General features: G+C 36.6%; 1 protein-coding gene across 3 annotated transcripts in view; it reads left to right on the top strand.

Moving 5' to 3' along the window:
- Positions 1–2,352: 2,352 nt before the first annotated feature.
- The window catches only part of LOC121426094 (WAS/WASL-interacting protein family member 1-like), a 48,973-nt gene continuing 32,586 nt past the window's right edge, over positions 2,353–18,739 (top strand). For all 3 annotated transcript variants that reach the window (XM_041622249.1, XM_041622248.1, XM_041622246.1), the window contains exons 1-2: positions 2,353–2,516; positions 17,737–18,037. In XM_041622249.1, coding sequence (XP_041478183.1) covers positions 17,851–18,037 — 187 coding nt within the window. In that variant the 5' untranslated portion in view covers positions 2,353–2,516; positions 17,737–17,850. The remainder of the gene's footprint in view (positions 2,517–17,736; positions 18,038–18,739) is intronic.

Raw genomic sequence — 18,739 nt, 5'->3', positions numbered from 1 at the left:
ATATTATAAAAAAAATAAATAAAAAAGAATAAAAAAACAAAACAACGCAAAAAAAATCCAAATTTTACTCCAAGATGATATGGTTTCTGGTAAAGAAAATAATTGAAAGCCGTCCACCTATAAAAGTTTGTAGATTGCTCTACTTCATTAATTTGGGAGCAGTAACCTTTTTATGCTTGTCAACCCGATATCAATGGATCTATGGTAAAAAGCATTACTCCCACGGACGTAAATCCCGGGGGTGGGGGGGATACATCCCCCACTTTTCGGAGGGGGGGGGTGGCATGTACAATCACGTTTTCAAAAATATATATATATATTTTGTTTAAAAATCATCAAAATGGTTAATACTACTGTTAATGTGTGCAATGGATTCATCTTTGAATACAGTAAAAGTGCTTAAATTTGCCCAATTTTGCATTCTTAATTGCAAAAATTTCTTATTACATGCAGGAATTTGGCCGTGACAAATCCCTACGTTTAGATTATTGCAAAGAATATATTCACTGCACCATGGGAGTTCAATTATAATAAATCCATTTATGAATATGTGATTCCAAAGACTTTTAAATATGATTATAACTATTATCATAAAAGAATTAAAAACTTGCTTTAAATACTCTTTCGTGAATATGGGAGGGGGTCATCTGGTATCTTGGTGGAAGCGGGTATTTTGTACAAAAAATATTTGGCCAGTCCTAAATACCGTATTCTTAAAAAGGATACGATCAGTTACTAAAGACATTGATCAAAATAATCAATGCCGTTAATGAAACATTCATTTTTTTACTATTTCATTCATATGGGACTTTAAATCACATAAATTAACACAGCAATGTAATAAATATTTCAGAAATGAATTTTGCTCAAAATTTGGAATGTTGCATCATCTCCCAGTATATATATATATAATCTTAAAGATTATTAAAAATCTTTCACTTTCATATATTCATCATTGTGATATTTCCACGTTTTTGGAAGTTTATGTTGTGGGCCGGCTGTGATGGCCTATATAATTATGGCGCCCTTATTCCTGATAATCATGATCCAATTGTTGTTTCCATTCTCATCTCACCTTTGACTAGTGAGCAAATGGGTCTTCATTGAACAAAACTCGACTATTTAAATCTTTATTTGCTCTTTTTATATATATTTCTTGTTCATTCATTCTAAAGTTTACGTTATTGATAATATATCCTTATATCACAATCTGTATTTAACGCATATTAGTTTAGACGACTGAAGCAACCTTTTTAAGGCTCACCAACCATGCTCACCGCTGCATTTTCTCCCATAATTACACTCCCTTGAAAGACGATTTGACAATCATTTAATCTGTTTCTGTTTCTTCCAACTATGGAAAGTGTGCTCGCTCGCTCGTCATAACTTTTTTTTATTCGTTGTCCTTTTTAATGGAATTTTCAGCATTTTTCTTGTCCGACTCCATTCTATCTGCTCACATATTTTTTTTTTTCTGAAGTATCCCTTGAAATATAAATATTCATGCAGGGGCGGCGGATCTTAGTCGAAAGTGTGTGTGGGTGTGTGGGGGGGGGGCTGGGAAAAGAGGCATCTTTTCTTTCGAAAAGGGCACTAAAAACAAAGAAGAAAATGTCTCACAATGACTGTGAGCAAAACTCTACCTTTTGACACTTATTGCCATATAATTCCCCTCCCCTCCCCTCCCCTACCCTCTCCCCTCTCTCCATCTAGGCCGAAATGGTCAACATGGTCAAAGCAAGTTTTGTTTTAGAACCGCTGAATTTCCTGATTAAACAGAAGTCTTAGAAAATAATCCTAAGGCTTTCTCGGGGCTTTCTCGTAATAAAGGGGACCGGGGAAGGGGAAGGCAAAAGTTGGATGTACTTAGTCTCTTGGGTTGTCTCTATCGTCCGTAAAACTTAATAATATTGATGTTGCTTACAGACAAAATAGGTATATAGTTTTAAGGCTTGCTACTCTATCGAGGAAGTGATCTTTAAGTTAGTTCGAATTAGATGCCATTCAGAAAACTGACATTATTTTAAAGCCAGAGAGAAGAAAAGATATGGTGCGATAGGTGGAGAGAAAGAATGAAGATGATCGAAGGGGGGGGGGGGGACTCCGACAGAGAGAAAGATGGCCCCCAAAAAGGAAAGAACCTAAAAATGAAGGAATTAAACGGGGTAGAATAAAGGCAAGATAGAAAAGAAAACATATAGAGATAAAAGAGAATAATACAAAGGGGAAAAAGGAAATTCATACATGGTCGATATAAAAATATATGTTTCTAAAAATGAATACAAGTTTAGCGTGGATATTTTTTTTAGAAACTGGTATATCGCCCTCTAAAGTGCAAAAGTAAACAGCGTAAACAGCCATTTTGTATCAGGAAGTACTGACAAAACCCGAGCCTCTTGTACGATTTCCGGGTGTGATATATTACCATTAACTTAGCAGCCGAGAAGCCATCTCAGTCAGATATGAATTGTATATGGAGGCAAGAGTGATATTCGGCACTGAAACTTAGCTCCAAGGTATAGAAATTTATTAATTTGTTGTTTAAGATCGAGTCAATTTGAAGGCAATCACGGAATGTCACAGCGGATTGCACCGCGAAGAGGGGTAGACGACCAAGTCTACCCGCCGCAAGCGTTCGTATGGATTCTGCTGAACGCGCGCTGCTCTGCCCGTGATTGTTGTTGGGAGGCGTGTTTTCCATGTCATGATCAATCACCACCTTCTCTTTAATCATTTGACCCTGTTTTGACCTGTATTGACTTGATTATGAATTGTATAAAACTGTCATTATGAATATGATCTCTTTTATGTAGGTGATGATTGATGGGAGATGTCATTGTCACTGAACAATGCTTGAATTTGTTATGAAAACTTAAATAAAAAGTAAAGACTTGAAAGAATGAAAGAATGAGCTTTGATCAGGAGTGATCTTGAAACAAGTGACCGAGAGTTGAATGAATTACTTGGAAACAGTTTGCTGATCCATCCATGCCCTTAAATTCTACACGAACGGTCGCTTTGTCATGGTTGTTGTGTCTTGTGACACGTCATGCTTATCATTAAATTCATGATTTTTTATGCTGAACATGCATGTTCTTAAAACAAAGCTTATCACAGAAAATAAATACAATTTATAAATAGGGTCTGACTTGAATAAATTGATTAGAGAAATCAAGTTACAGTCAAAATGAGAAATAAGATATGACCTGCTTGCCAATAGTAAATGATACAAATCTATTGAAAAATGACAAATTTTGCCTCTGGCAAATTTATTTGTATACTTTAAAGCACTGTTAAAAAATTACATCAGCATTGGCAATAACAGCTTTATGATGTTGACAAGTTTTAATCCTGAGAACACAAGTTGTATTTTTTCAATGGATTACAGACTCTAGCTCTTTATATTTTCATTGTCAAGGAGATATTGATTTTTTAAAAAACAATTTGAAGACAAGCTAAAGATATTAATTAAATACTATAGATATTAAAGGGGAATAAAACCTTTGGAACAAGATAGCTTGTGTGAAAACAGAAAAATCAAAGAAACATATCAAGAAAAGTTTGAGAAAAATCAAATAACAAGAAAGTTATGAGCATTTTAATATTGCAATCACTAATGCTAGGGAGATCCTCCAATTGGCAATGCGACAAAGATGTGTGATGTCCACTGATACAATATCAGTGGTGATGTTACATGTGAACAACTTCCCTTTGATGGACTATGAAATACCCCCAAAATGTCTCTTTGTGCTCTTTCTTATGATGATAAAAACTCTCTATTTAAAATGAATTCTTTGAAAATCTTTAATTTTTACATGACCTACTAGGGAAATAATAGATGATCTACTGATTGATGTGAGGCAGTTTAAGTGAAATATATAGGCCTACAAAGGTAACAGGACATTTGACATCACATATCTTTGTTGCATTGCCAATAGGAGGATCTATGAACTAAAATTCAAATGTTCATAACCTATTATTTATTCAGTGTTGCACAAACTTTCATTGATCTGTTTCTTTGATTTTTCTTTTTCATACAAGCTAAACTGTTCCAAAGATTTTTATTTTCCTTTAAATATATAAACGTTATTATTTGTACTTCTCAAGAAAGCTGCCAGAGAGAGTAGTTTAGGAATCACTATAGATACAAATGTACCCCAAAATAGTAGCAAAAGTACAATGTATGTTTCTTCTTTTTACCATCTTTTTTTTTTCAACATTTAACCTGAAGTTTGCTGAGAGTGTTCTGAAATATAGGTTTTCTTCATCCTGTCAGTTGGGAATTATCATCTATTTTGAATGACAAATATTTGCGAATATTTTCTGAAAAAATCTGAATTTAAGGGTGCCCTTTACGAAAACCCCAAATTATTATTTTTTATAAAGTTTTTGTTGTAAGTTGAAGAGAAGGTTGTAATTAGTAACGATTCAAATGAGAATATTTAATTTCTTTGCTTCATTTTTACTTTGTTGGCCTTCAAACGCTGCTTTAAAGTATAAATGTACATGTATGTGTTTAAGGGCAATTTAATGACCTTTGATGATTTGATCATAATCCTTAATTTTGTGAAAGGTCAATTTTTTCTCTCTTCTGATATATTCATTTACCTCAAGGAAGGAAGATTCATCCTTTCCTGCATAGCTTTCATGGGGCTATGAAAAACTCTGAAATTCAAACAAGGTTATTTATTTATTGTTCATGTTTTTGTTGCTATGTGAGGCTGTTACTGAGCAATGGTGTCACCTTGGGGTGTAATACTTCACATGTTTATATGAGTCTCAGGAAGGAAAATTTGTTGCTAATCTTAGAAAAATCAAAGGGGTTTGTTTAACAATAGTTAGAAAATCATGTGGATTGGTCCATTTACCTGAATGTAGGTTCTAGAATGTATAGAACATTTTTACACTAAATTAAACTCCCTATACTCCAAGCATTGATATGGGACAATGTTTGGAGAAAAAAGAATGATACTAAAAAGAGAAGAAAAACAAAGGGGCACAGGAGGGGAGCGTCTAAAATAAATTTGACCCTGAAATCTCAGATACACAAATCTGTAATTCTCCACCTCTCTGGGGCCTATAAAAACACAGCTATCTATCTGGCTTCAATCGTTGTATTCACACCTGCACCCAGTCAGGGAAATACGTTATTTTGCCAGTCATAGCAGTTAACTACAAATTACAAAAAGCTTTTCTAACTTCATTTACAGGGATTTTTAAAGGCTGCTGTGTTTATACTAACATGCAGTTACATGTAGAATGCAAATAAATAGCAATTTGATGTGATTTTTCATGAAATCACACTCAAATATTCCTGATTTAATGCGGATTAGAGTAATGTGGTCCGAGCCACATTGAAAATGCATTCATGAATTTAGAATAAGTCCACATTATTTTTTATGAGTATAGCATAGAAATAGTGTGTATTATTGTCATGGTAACAGCTAGTGGTAAAGTGCATGGAAATTAATGTTGGATTGTTGGATCTATGCACGCAGTGGAGTGAGTACTGCGGTGCACAGGGTCACAGAGCTGCACTATTGAGAATCCAGTTCAGGAATGTAAATATGAGGTAGAGTGCGGATTTCGTCCAAAAAGCGCCTCTCAAATAATCCATTTTATACTGGCCCTTGACTTTCATACAATCTGCATCCAATACACATCCACAAATTTATGAAAGTTGTGTTAATCCTTTGCTATTGATGTATTCTTTTTGCACCTTTATAAGCCACAAGAACTTTATCTGGTTTTAGGCAGCTGTAAACTGAGTGAGGTTTGAAAATTTTCTTCGTTATATTCTCCTGATCAGGCAGATGTACAGCTTTACATCTTATGGCCTTGTGAAGTGAATCCCACAATGAAAGTGAGATGTTTGTATCAAATTCTTAGAGATACAAACCTCCGGACATATGATACACAAAGATAACATGTTCAAATTCTGTGCTCTTTGAATTTGTTTGGAGATGACTCCAACGCTGGAGTTCCTTGTTTCAACAGCTGTAGTCTAGGTACAGGAGTTTGGATGATTTTTTTTTTCATTAAAGAAAATTCAATGAAGGTTGCAGTTTCAGAATAGATTTGCTGCCCAATTTTGTCTTTTTATAAAGAAATTTTATTAAAGGACAAGTCCACCCCAACAAAAATTTGATTCGAATAAAAAGAGAAAAATCCAGCAAGCATAACACTGAAAATTTCATCAAAATCGGATTTAGAATAAGTTGTGTCATTTCAAAGTTTCGCTTCATTTCACAAAACAGTTATATTCACATCTCGATCGGTATGCATATGAGGAACTGATGACATCGCTCACTCACTATTTCTTTTGTATTTTATTATATGAAATATGAAATGTTTTTATTTTCTCGTCATTGTCATGTGAAATGAAGTTTCATTCCTCCCTGAACATGTGGAATTCCATTCAGGCAAGGAGGTCCTAATCGTCAAATTTGTAAAAATTGAAATATTGTTTAATTCAAACAATAAAAAACAAAATAAATAGTGATTGAGTGACATCATCGACTCTCTCATTTGGATGTAACTGGCTCGTTCGTATATTTGTTAAAAATAAGAGAAACTTTGAAATGTCATTACTTTCTCATTATACATCCGATTTTGATTTAATTTTCAGCATTGTGCTTGTCTGATTTTTCTCTATTGATTCAAATCAACATTTTTCTGAGGTGGACTTGACCTTTAAAGTGCGATTTTTGAAATGGAAAATACTAACCATAATTTTTGTGCAATTGAACAACAACGATCGGATGTCTCTTTTTGTTTGCTGTAATATAAGGTATTGATGGGTTCATAATGAAAATAATAATAGTATATTTACCCAGGGTACCCGCTTCAGTTCCGAAAAGTTGTTCTCCCAGTTGGCCCTGTTAGTATAACCCAGGCTTAACAATGTAGCTCGGCTACCTAGGCGCTCAAGCATTTGAGGAATATCTTTCTACCGGGTACCTATTCACATCACCTGGGTTGAGTGAAGCACAATGTGGGCAAATTTGTTGCTGAACGATAAAACGTCTTGGTTAGGACTGGAACCCATGTCCCTCTGATTGAAAGACGAAAATTATAACCCCTAGACCACGAGGCCCCCACATCAGTCATGGAATTAATTTTGAGAGTCACTATGTACTGCGCACAGAAATTTCTGTTCACCAAGGAGCTTATACATATATGGGACTACACACAGATAGCCTAACCATCTCAGTTGTTACTTTATAAAAAAATAAAAATATGAGGGTATTGAAAAAAGAACAGTTGTCTTATTCAGCTATTGATTAATTTTTCTATACATTGCTTTGCATACTGTTTTGTTAAGAATTCAAAATATCGTTTAAGACTGTTGAAATGAACTCGTTGACCCTATTCACACTTTTCATCTAGTCTTTTTTTTTGACCATCCTGATGGGTACTGGTCCAGCGAGACTGAACACACGGAACAATCCTGTGAAGCAATCTTTCATGGCTAGGTCTGATGTAGGCCTACATGTACGTACAGGACTTGAAATTGTTTGAAGGAAACCAAGGTCATGTCCTTGGGTTTCCTTTTGACTCGTCTCTGTAAGTTTTTCATGCTCCGTGGGGAAACTTTTTACAAGACGAGAGGGATGTGTGCGACATCAAAAATCTGTGGAATTTTTTAAAACCCAATGTTCAACACAGTGCTCTGGCTCGCTGGCGCTGTGATTAGAAAGCTGCACCCCATGACCAGTTTCGCAAGTCGGTTCAGGAAATTGAATGTAAACAGGTTCAAAGATGTTGATAATACTGTATCTGCATATAATAGGATTGCAGGTGAAGCCACCTCTACATGTTCATTGTAGAATGAATGAATTCCACATCCCACACATTGATATTTCCTGTAAGGTTGTCTGGCTATTTAGTTGTGCCTTGAGTCATCGTTGTGCACAAGGGACTAGGGCTGGACCTCAAACAACTCAATTCTTAAAGATAAATTCCAGTTTTGGTAACAATCTCAAAATGACTTTTTACAGAATCTGATATAATTAATAACCACCCAAGTGTCTGTTAGTATACATTTATAAAAAAACATGTGCCAAAGGATTCTGGAAGAAATTGTGTAATTGCTGAGAAATAAGCAATATAAGCGCGGATTCTGTCACTTCCGTCAGGTCTTTATTCCAGCAATAATAATACACTGTCCCACATGTGCCTATCTGTGTTGGTGATCTTCAGTGAACATTTTTCAGCGTAGATTTCAAGATTTCACAAAGTTCATTTTATATAACTGTTCCAGATCTAGATCCTCGATATTCTGACAATTAAGCCTGGTTTTACAGACTTTCTCATGAAATCAGTGTTTACTGCAAGTCTGCAACTACTGGCATTTCTCTTTCATATTTCATATTATCATTTTATACTATGTACATGCACACGTATACATGTACTTGATGAAATGTTGATAACCATGTTACATGTACCTCACTTTAATACCTGGGGCCCGTCTTTCATAGAGTTGCGATTGATCCGATCAATCGCAACTATGAACTATGGAAAGCCAGCAAAGTCAATAAAATGCATGGTTCAAAATCTTCTCTAGATGTGAATGAATATCCATAAATTAATTGATTTCTTGACAATATGGTGTGTTCTCCATTGTTTACAAAGGACATTTGTGCACATTTCCTGTAGAAAACATTTCAGCTTGCTGCTATGGCAGCTTGACCTGCGTGAATAAAGCTCATCTGTACGTATTGATCAACCAAGTACCTGAACTGTGTCATCCTTCATGCCTACACCATATTGATTCAATGACTAGAAAATTCGAAAAAATCTCTTTAAAAAAAACTTATAGCCCGCTTAAATTGTTAGATAGGTTCAATAACAAACTAGGACTCTGTATCACTTGAAAAAAAGAAAGCCCTCTCACCATTTTCCCAAATATGTAAAAATCCTATAGGGGAAAAAGTCATAGCATTTTGCAATAGTCCAGACAGGAAAATTCCTAATGTACATGTAGGTGGATTTTGTTTTCATTCAAAAATGTATTAATTTTATTATAAGCCCTCACCCCTCCCTGATTACAAATCTTGATTACCCACTTGAACTGGAGGGGGGGGGGGCAATTACATGTAGATTGCAGGGCTGATGGGGGCTACATGTATTTTCAAACTCATTTAGGAGGGCAAATCACCCGGTCCCATGATTTGCATCAATACTAATTAATTGGTCTGCATACAGTGATAATGTTACTCAATGTACAAGCATATCTACCAATGAACGCTACATTGTACATAATGCGTATTGGCTGTCCTTTATCTTTTGTTATTTCCTGGTTTGATGTACAGATCACTATTTCCCCTTCAGGTTTCGTTGTACAACTGAATGTTGATATCCTGAACTAGTTTGTGAAGTCATTTTATTTTTCTTCTGAAACAGCATAGGTTTTTAACTATCTCTTTATGCACATATGTACCAATTGAATAGTTTGCTTTGCAAACACTTCACTCAGAGAAAGTGGTCAGAATGTGAAGCCTAATGTTCCTGTCATAGTGTCAATGAGATTTGTACCAGGGACGTGTTTGCTATGGCAAGTTTAACTTGTGGTTTTGTTTAGAGACCCACTAGTTGATAAAAGTTTCAATCAGGGTCTGAGCCTGCAGACTACCAACAGAAAGTCTTTATGATTGCTGTGTACTGGAGTACATGTAGTGTGTACTGTAGGCTACAGGTAGGGAACAAACTAATTTCAATGTAAATGTACATGTACGGGTATGTACATCCATATGTGTTCGCAAATATGTCACATTATCATTACTAAATGTACATGTATCTTGTCTATTACCACTTCAAAGAACTTTATAATACCACATGGCGTGTGCAAAATTACTCTTTTTATCTCAAAATTATGACTTGAGCTTCTGGATTATTTTTACTTTCAAAGGTTGGCAGCTCTACATGTAATTTTATAGCGATGATTGTTTATTTGCCATTTTGAAGACTACAGTGCAGGAGCTTATCAGACAGAGACTGCAAATCATAAAGCTGACCTGTGATTTTGTTGTATGTATGTTCATATGCTGTAAGAGGCAGACAATGAGTGAAGCTTCCTTGTCAGTATACTGTTGATAGTGTTGCATGATGAGTACTCTTTAATGTGCATATTGAATATTGATTGCAATGATATTACATGTATATGGACAACCACAGTGCTATACTCAAGATAGTTCAACAACGGATATTGCGCTTTAATCTTTCAGAGCGCTTCATACTATTTATTACCTTCAAGTTGGCTTTATCATGGCTACCCTGAGCGGATGCTCAAGCATTCAAGGAATTCCTTCCTCCTGGGTACCCATTTGCTACACCTGGGTGAAGAGTGGAAAATGCAGATAAACGCCCTTGCCAAAGGATGCGAGTGATGTGATGGGATGTGAACCCCGGACATTGTGGTTCAAAGTCCAGAGACTTATCCACTGAGCCGCAATACCTTTACAAATAATTTGCCAAAATGCATTGATCACTTTTGATAGTAAAACATCAAACTGTTGATTTCTTGTATTTTCATAAATTTCTTCTCTTGATGATATTTCATTTCTCAAGCAACAACAATGTAATGTTATATTGAGAAACATATGTAGGATACATGACACCAGTCGTATAAAGTGTAGCTCTCTTTGGTTGATTGAATCAGACATAATGCAATGATATTATTTGCTAGATCTGCACTGAATAGGATAGTGTGGCATTTGTTGACCTGTTATGTACACACAGCTCTTTATTGTGGGAGTTCTATTTGTGCATGCATGAGTGCAGAATGCAATCAACTTTTTATATGGGCCTACATGTATACATGTGTCCTACAAGTAGGCCTTCATCATACCTATGAGAAGGTATTTTTCTAGATATCAACAGAGTATGTTGGCTTACAATACAGTACATGTACATGTAGATGTGTTGGCTCAGTCGGTAATGTGTCTGCCCGTTGAACCAAAGATCGTGGGTTCGAGTCCAACCCAGGATGATGACTTAAGCCAGTGCGTTGTGTGTAAACGTCTCTCCCATGTTTCATAGATGCAGGCTATGTTACAATAGAAAACACTCCGTCCCTCGGATAGGAAGTTAAATGGAAGCCCCGTATAGAGGAGAGTCACTACCTTTGCATGTTAAGAACCCACTGCACTATTCGTATAAGAGTAGGGGGAAACCCCGGTGTAATGGTCCACCTGCACCCCCCCAATCAGTTATATCGGGAGGAGAGACCTGTGGATCATAGTGATTTAGTTCGCTTTTCACCTCCCAGGCACAGGTGACGCCAAACAAATGATAATAATATAATGTACCATATACTGTATATTGCACAAACAATGTCTCAATGAGTTCTGTTCTTCGGGAAGAACTACACACCGTGTGTAGAATGCCCATGCTGCAGTTTCAAATTTTTTAATTAAAACATGTAACTCCTCTGAGAGCATTCCTATAGCAACAAGACCTCAACTGGTTCTGGAAACCAGTTCAGGAGATGGTGATGGGGGCGCTCGTGAAGCGATCTGCTAGACTCATTTTCCTAAACTGGTTTAAGAAATTCCCACTTCAAGAAAGTAGATGAGAAAGGGATAAAGATTGCCTACATGTATGTACAGTCTATACCTGTAGGGCAGAACACGCACTATGAATGTCAGTACGTGAACATGTACGTGTGGGACTAAAGTGTCCCTTCAGTTGTAAACTGACCTTGGAGTTGGTTATGATTTCATTTCAAATCAAAACTATTATCAGTCTACCTTGGTTCCTTTCGTAGTAGTCCCTGGTGAAATCAATGTTTGTTGTATAAAATTTCTCTTTATTGTAGCATGATACATTGCATGGCTTTTAATGCTCTCTTCATTCAGGGACCCTCTCACGTCCCTGCTTCATTGGTTTGGATTGTTTGGGAATTTTTTATTTGGCAGGATTCATGGTCACAGTAATCATAAATGATTCATCAAAACTAACTTGAAAGAAATAAATGTTTTTTATTAAACCAGGTTTTCTGATACAGGCCCATACATGTAGTCCTGGGATTTTCCCCTGTCTATAAAAATGTAAACGTTTTTGTTCAGCCCTTTCCATTATAAGTTTTTTTTTTCTTTCACCCTTGATGCTATTCATGCGATTGACAAAGTTTTTGTGTGTTATCAAATGCCAAGTCTGAACAATTGCTAGTATTTTGAAACTGAAAGTCTTGTATGGGGCTCTACAAGTAGGCGGTGGGTCTACTATTCTGGGTTAAATTTTACATCCATTTTTATTAATGATTAAGTGTGTAGACAGCTCTCTTGGCAGTTCGCAATACATTAACATGATATGTGTAAATGTACATACAATGTACATATTGACCAGGGGGGATTCTGTTTTATAATGTTCAGAGATTTGATCTCAAATTGTGTCACAATTTAACTTTAACAAAAAACAACTTTACATTGATTGAACTCCATGAATTTGTGCACTTAATGGGGATTTATTTTATATTTATTAATTTTTTTATTCATGTGCACAATGTACAATGTAAAAAAAAATACACAGATAATATATAAATATAGATAAAAAAAAACCAAGTAAATAAGTAAATAAAGAACATGCAGCTGTACAAAGGTGTTGTAACATATGGTAAGCTAAAAGCTTGATTAGTTGAAGCACCTTTAAACTGGTTTTGCGTCCAAGAAAACAAAATCAAAATGTAAGAATTTAAGGAAGAGAGAAAAGAAAGAGAATATAAAAGTGATAGACCGCCAAGATATAACAATTAAGTTTCAAGTTGTTAGGAATGGTCTGAACTTTGCAAGCACCTTGTACGGTTAGGGTTTGTTGAAACGAGGCCCAGGTCTTGTCGAGCGCATCATCCTGCCTGTCCAATGGGCGGTATCCTTGTTTGTCATTAGAGATAATGGTCAGTGATAGCATTCATGGAGAACCTATCACCCTGTTAGTCATCCAGAGAGAAGGTAAACAAAGGCACCCATATACATTCCACAGGTACTAGAATAAAACATATGGTCTGGTGGGTTGGTTGGACTAAGGGTGTGTTTTTATGCTTCCATTGCGAGGACAGAATCAGTGATTTCAAACGTCGATTCAAAACGCCAGTCGTAAACGTGGTTCTGGGAGTGCTGTTTATGCTTACCTTTTCAGAGCAAATCATGATATCCAGCTGGCTTCGCATCGTAAAGCGAGATCAAATTGGGCGCGCCTTTTTTCGAAAGTTTTTTTTTCCGATTGTTGTTGTTACGTAGAGATAACATGGAGCAATGCGACTGTATTTGCCCGCGGATTTTCATCTCACCGGAAGCATGTACCAAATGACGTCATTTAAATACGTTTACGATCGTGGTTCTGTTTATACTTCCCCAGAAAGCCTGATTCTGGTCAAACAAAGTTTACAAACGCACCTTTTTGTGAGTTTGCGATCGGCGTTTTGAAACAGCGTTTAAATGAAAGTAAGCATGGACGCAACCATCTTTTGGACTAATCACGTTTGGAAACGCTGATTCTGGCCTGAAAAGTGGAAGCATAAACATGGCCAAACTTTAATTGGGACTCCATAGGGCCGTTTGCACTATCCTGAGTTTTCAAATTAGCGCGCTATTTCTGATCTGGCAAATCATCCCGATCTGAACAATCTCAAGATTATTTGCAATGGAGACGCAATTATCGCGCTAGTTCGTAGGATTAATCTCGAGATTGTAATCCCAAGTCAACTTGGGATTATTTGCAAAATAGCGCGCTATTTTACGAATTATCGTGCTAATTTGTAGGTGCAGACGCACTCGGGATTATTTATTCATTGTCAGACCATAATGCATCGATGCCTCACTCGAGCAGGAATCGCTCTTCTTGCGATGGTTGAGACAGGGTTTCTTAAATCTCGAGATTAATCGCAAAGAGAGCCAATCGGGCTAAAATCTCGAGATTGAGCAAACTCGGCATGGTGCAGCACCACCTTTGGTGGATTAAAAATTTAAATAACTGTAGCTACGTGTACATGTCTCTCTAAAAAATATGTGTAGCTGACTGTTTCAGTAGTAATGAATTCATGGATTGAAAGATATTGGATGTGGCTTTAATAGGCCTAGTTGAATTCATCAAAGATTGAGCCACCAGAATAAGCCACGTTATCATCGTCCCCCTTTCAGGAGGACTGACTCGTGCCACTCTCGATGTGCATCCTACAGGTATTCCATTGTTGAATTTATGAAAAGAATTCCCATTGAGGCTTGGTTGAAGATCCTGTTTCCCCCCACACATACACTTTTCTGCCTTTTTGTGACGAAAACCTGCACTGTTTACTCATCTGCATTCATAAAAAAATAATGTAGACTATGAACAGGAATCTCAAATGCGGCTTATTTGGTTGAACGCCTGGACTGGCTTATCATGACGATATGCCGCACTATACTGCTCTTGTAAAAAAAATTAAGTGGAATATTTCTGAATTTATAATGAACGCAATTCTTTATTAATGCCTTGCCAGATTATTGTGATTATCATCAGATCCAGACTATTTTAGAGTGAATTCATAAATGGGGTTTTCATGTACTTGTATAAGGGTGCTACATAACTTTTTAGAAGCACTTGCCCAGTCCGGCAAGTAAATTTTTAAATAGTTGGAATATACTAGCCCAAAAATCTATTTCACTTGCCCGAAAAATCCTTGAAAAAAAAGTTTTACCTCTTCTAAAGAAAGTTTCGCGGTTTTATAAACCATTTACCTTTTTCTCTCTTTTGACATAAACTGATCTACCCTGTCATTGCATTTCTTTTTACAAAGTGATTTTATCTAGCTTGCCATGACCAAAATTAGGGTCAATCTCATATCATCGACCCTTATTTTGGTCATTCTACTGTGAGAATTTTGCTTGCCCAATTCAGGCAAGTACTTTTGGTCTTTACTTCAAAACACTTGCCCAACTCTAACTTTAACTTGCCCTGGGCAATCGGGCAAGTGCTTATGTAGCACCCTGCCTGTAATACATATAGGCCTTCACGTAATTACATACCTGTACATACACAAATACACAATGTACTCTCCACATTACTTTTCCTAGCCAAAATACTTGTAGGTACTTGGTAGTGTATCTTCAGTCTGAGAGGACTTCGTTCTCCCGGACCTTTAAAACGCTGGGCATGTACCAACCAAGCATGTGTGCTGTGATTTCTTCAATATATTTATTCTATTCTTCAACATGAAACAATGCCACATTTTTTCTGTAGAAACTCCACAGAGTTGTTTCATGGGACAGCAGAATTGAGCATCTACTTTTAATAATGCATCATACATGTAGAATATGTTTTTGTTTGGGTGTATTTATAATGTACAGTAATACATTGTGTGCAATTGTGGTCTATGAGATAGGATCATTGTTATTGATCAGTATAAATGCCATAGCGGAAATGACCGTAAGAATACAGTTCCTACTGTTCCTTCCTTTCTGCCTGGTTTGTTGGGTCGATCAGGGCCTGGCTCCCTCTACTGTGGGAATTAGTGTATCAGCAGTTGCGTTCACATGGCATTCTTAAATTTTTATTTTTATTACAAAACGATAATACAAGTGTAGTGTCTCTTCATGACTGCTCAAGAGGGGGTTTTCAGCCACATTGCAGGTGCTTTTTAAGTCATACTTAGGAATTGAATTTGTCCTTTGCAATTATTATCAATGTTAAACTTTAAGACCCCAGCACAAATTTTGTGTTAACATATATTTATTAAATGACTTGCAAGGATTTTTTTTTTCAAATTTAAAAGATTTAAAAGTTAAAAAATGTACATGTATAAATGTACATTTTTAAAGGGTGGTTTACCCGTTTAGTTTTTGTCTCACCTGCGAAGCAAAGTGAGACTATAGGCGCCGCTTTTCCGACGATGGCGGCGTCAACATCAAATCTTAACCTGAGGTTAAGTTTTTGAAATGACGTCATAACTTAGAAAGTATATGGACCTAGTTAATAAAACTTGGCCATAAGGTTGATCAAGTATTACTGAATATCCTATTAGAGTTTCATGTCCCATGACCAAGGTCAAAGGTCATTTAGGGTCAATGAACTTAGACCATGTTGGAGGAATCAACATCGGAATCTTAACCTGAGGTTAAGTTTTTGAAATGTCATCGTAACTTAGAAAATATATGGACCTAGTTCATGAAACTTGGACATAAGGTTAATCAAGTATCACTGAACATCCTGCATGAGTTTCACGTCACATGACCAAGGTCAAAGGTCATTTAGGGTCAATGAACTTTGGCCGAATTGGGGATATCTGTTGAATTCCCATCATAACTTTGAATGTTTATGGATCTGATTCATGAAACTTGGACATAATAGTAATCAAGCGTCACTGAAAATTTTGTGCAAGTTTCAGGTCTCATGATTAAGGTCAAAGGTCATTTAGGGTCAATGAACTTTGGCCGAATCGGGGGTATCTGTTGAATTACCATCATAACTTTGAAAGTTTATTGGTCTAGTTCATTAAACTTGGACATTAGAGTAATCAAGTATCACTGAACATCCTGTGCGCGTTTCAGGTCACATGACCAAGGTCAAAGGTCAATGAACTTTGGACGAATTGGGTGTATCTGTTGAATTACCATCATAACTTTAAAAGTTTATGGATCTGATTCATGAAACTTGTACATAAGAGTAATCAAGTATCACTGAACATCCTGTTCGAGTTTCAGGTCACATGATCAAGGTCAAAGGTCATGTACATGTAAGGTCAATGAACTTTGGCCATGTTGGGGTTTTTGTTGAATAACCATCATATCTCTGTAAGTTTATTGGTCTAGTTCATAAAAGTGGAGTGACCATGTATCACTGAACATCTTGTGCGAGTTAGAGTAGTATTCAAAGTCTGCACTGCTGGTATATTGAACCGCGTGATGCAGGTGAGACGGCCAGAGGCATTCCACTTGTTAAGATAAAGCAGGAAAAATATAGAGAAAGGTTACTGGTTATGTTATTTGTGGAATTGATATGGTGAAGAAGGGCCAGTTTGCTATCATTCAAGTGGACTTACAAAAAGATTGCGTGATAAGAATGTTGCATGATGGGAGACTGGAGCTATATGCAATGCTGAATTGAAGGTGGTTGTATTTGTATATTCCCTTTAATGCAGACAGGACAGCCAATTAGCCATGACATTTTCTTATGCTTGAGCCACTTTAATAAACCGAGAGGTTTCAGATGTGTCGTACTGGTCATGTGTACAATACAATAGAGACTTCATGCGGTGGGTTTATTGTTTCAAGTGACAGTTTCGGCCAATGGATGTCAATGTTAATAATCTTCATAATGTAAGGAGTGAGTTTCAGACAAAATGTCAAGGGTTTAAAAAAAAACGCTATGAGTGAATAAACACGGTAATTTGGAATGAACATTCAGAAATAATCATTGTAATACAATGTACTGTGTGTAGCTTTAATTGTTAAGTGTCATATGTACATGTAGTTGCCTATTCAGATTCACGTAATATACATGTACATGTAACGCCTTGGCTTTAGCTTCAGCGCTTGGTGTATTCAAGGGATTCATTCTGTTCGATATTGTATTCAGCTCACCTGGGTTGAGTGCAGTGTAATGTGGATAAATTTCTTGCTGAACTTATAAACACTAGGATTTGAACCCTGAACCTCTGATCAAAAGAAGAGTCAGGTCATCAATCCTGGAGAAATGAAAAGCTTTTCTAATGAAATATTAAGTCTATCCTCAAATGAAGCATTTCCTTTTTGTTTGTTTCAGATACCATTTCTTGGATGTTGTAAGAACTCTCCTACCGCCATCATTCCACTCAGATAACAAGAGGGAGACCGAGTAGGCTGAGAGAGGGATCTAGATCAGGGACCCTCTGAAAAGATGCCACCACCACCCCCGCCGCCCCCGCCGGGGCCCCCTCCCCCACCCACCCTGAACCAGGCCAACACAACCAAGCCCAACCTCTCCAAGAACGAGCAGAAATCCAGAGGAGCGCTTCTTGGGGACATTCACAAAGGAATGAAACTCAAAAAGACAGTAACGGTCGACAAAAGCAAACCTGTGCTAGGTAAGTAATTTATGGTAAAATAAATATGAAATAATTAGTGCTTCTTGGGAATATTCACAAAGGAATGAAAATCAAAATGACAGTAATGTCGACAAAAGCAAACCTATGCTAGGTAGGTAATTCATTGAATTCATGGTAAATGATACTATGAATTAATGAGAATAATTGGTACTTACATATTACATACGCTTTATCCAAGAAATGATAAAGCAAAGTAACTGTAGCAAACAATTATTTCATGAGGAAGTCTTAATCTAGGTTAATATTCACCATGATACAGTAGATCTAGATCCACTTCTTTATATAAACCCTAGCACTGTGAAATCATGAATTCTAAACACGTAATTTCCATATTCTGAAAATGCACCCCTTAACAAGTATTGCCGTGTGAAATCCTACCCTTAACAAGTATTGGAAAGAAAACGATACTCTTGGCAAATATTCCCTGAAATGAACCCCTAACAAGTACAGGAATGTTTTATTGTTACGGGTCCTTCGGTCGTCTGCTTTACCTTATTTGGTTTAGTACGACCCCACCTTCTACACCTCGTGCAAATCGGACTCTAAACACGAAGTGTTTGGGCAAAAAGGACATCCTTTATAAAACATTTTAATTTGTTTTATGATCCCCGCAAAGTCGACCCTAAATATGTAATTTTCCTAGCGAAATAGATACCCTTTTTTCATTATTTTTGTGTTTTT

Source organism: Lytechinus variegatus, chromosome 13, assembly GCF_018143015.1.
Source record: "Lytechinus variegatus isolate NC3 chromosome 13, Lvar_3.0, whole genome shotgun sequence".
NCBI lineage: Eukaryota > Metazoa > Echinodermata > Echinoidea > Temnopleuroida > Toxopneustidae > Lytechinus > Lytechinus variegatus.
Note: the sequence above shows the minus strand (reverse complement) of the source record. Positions and strands in the feature narration are given on the sequence as shown.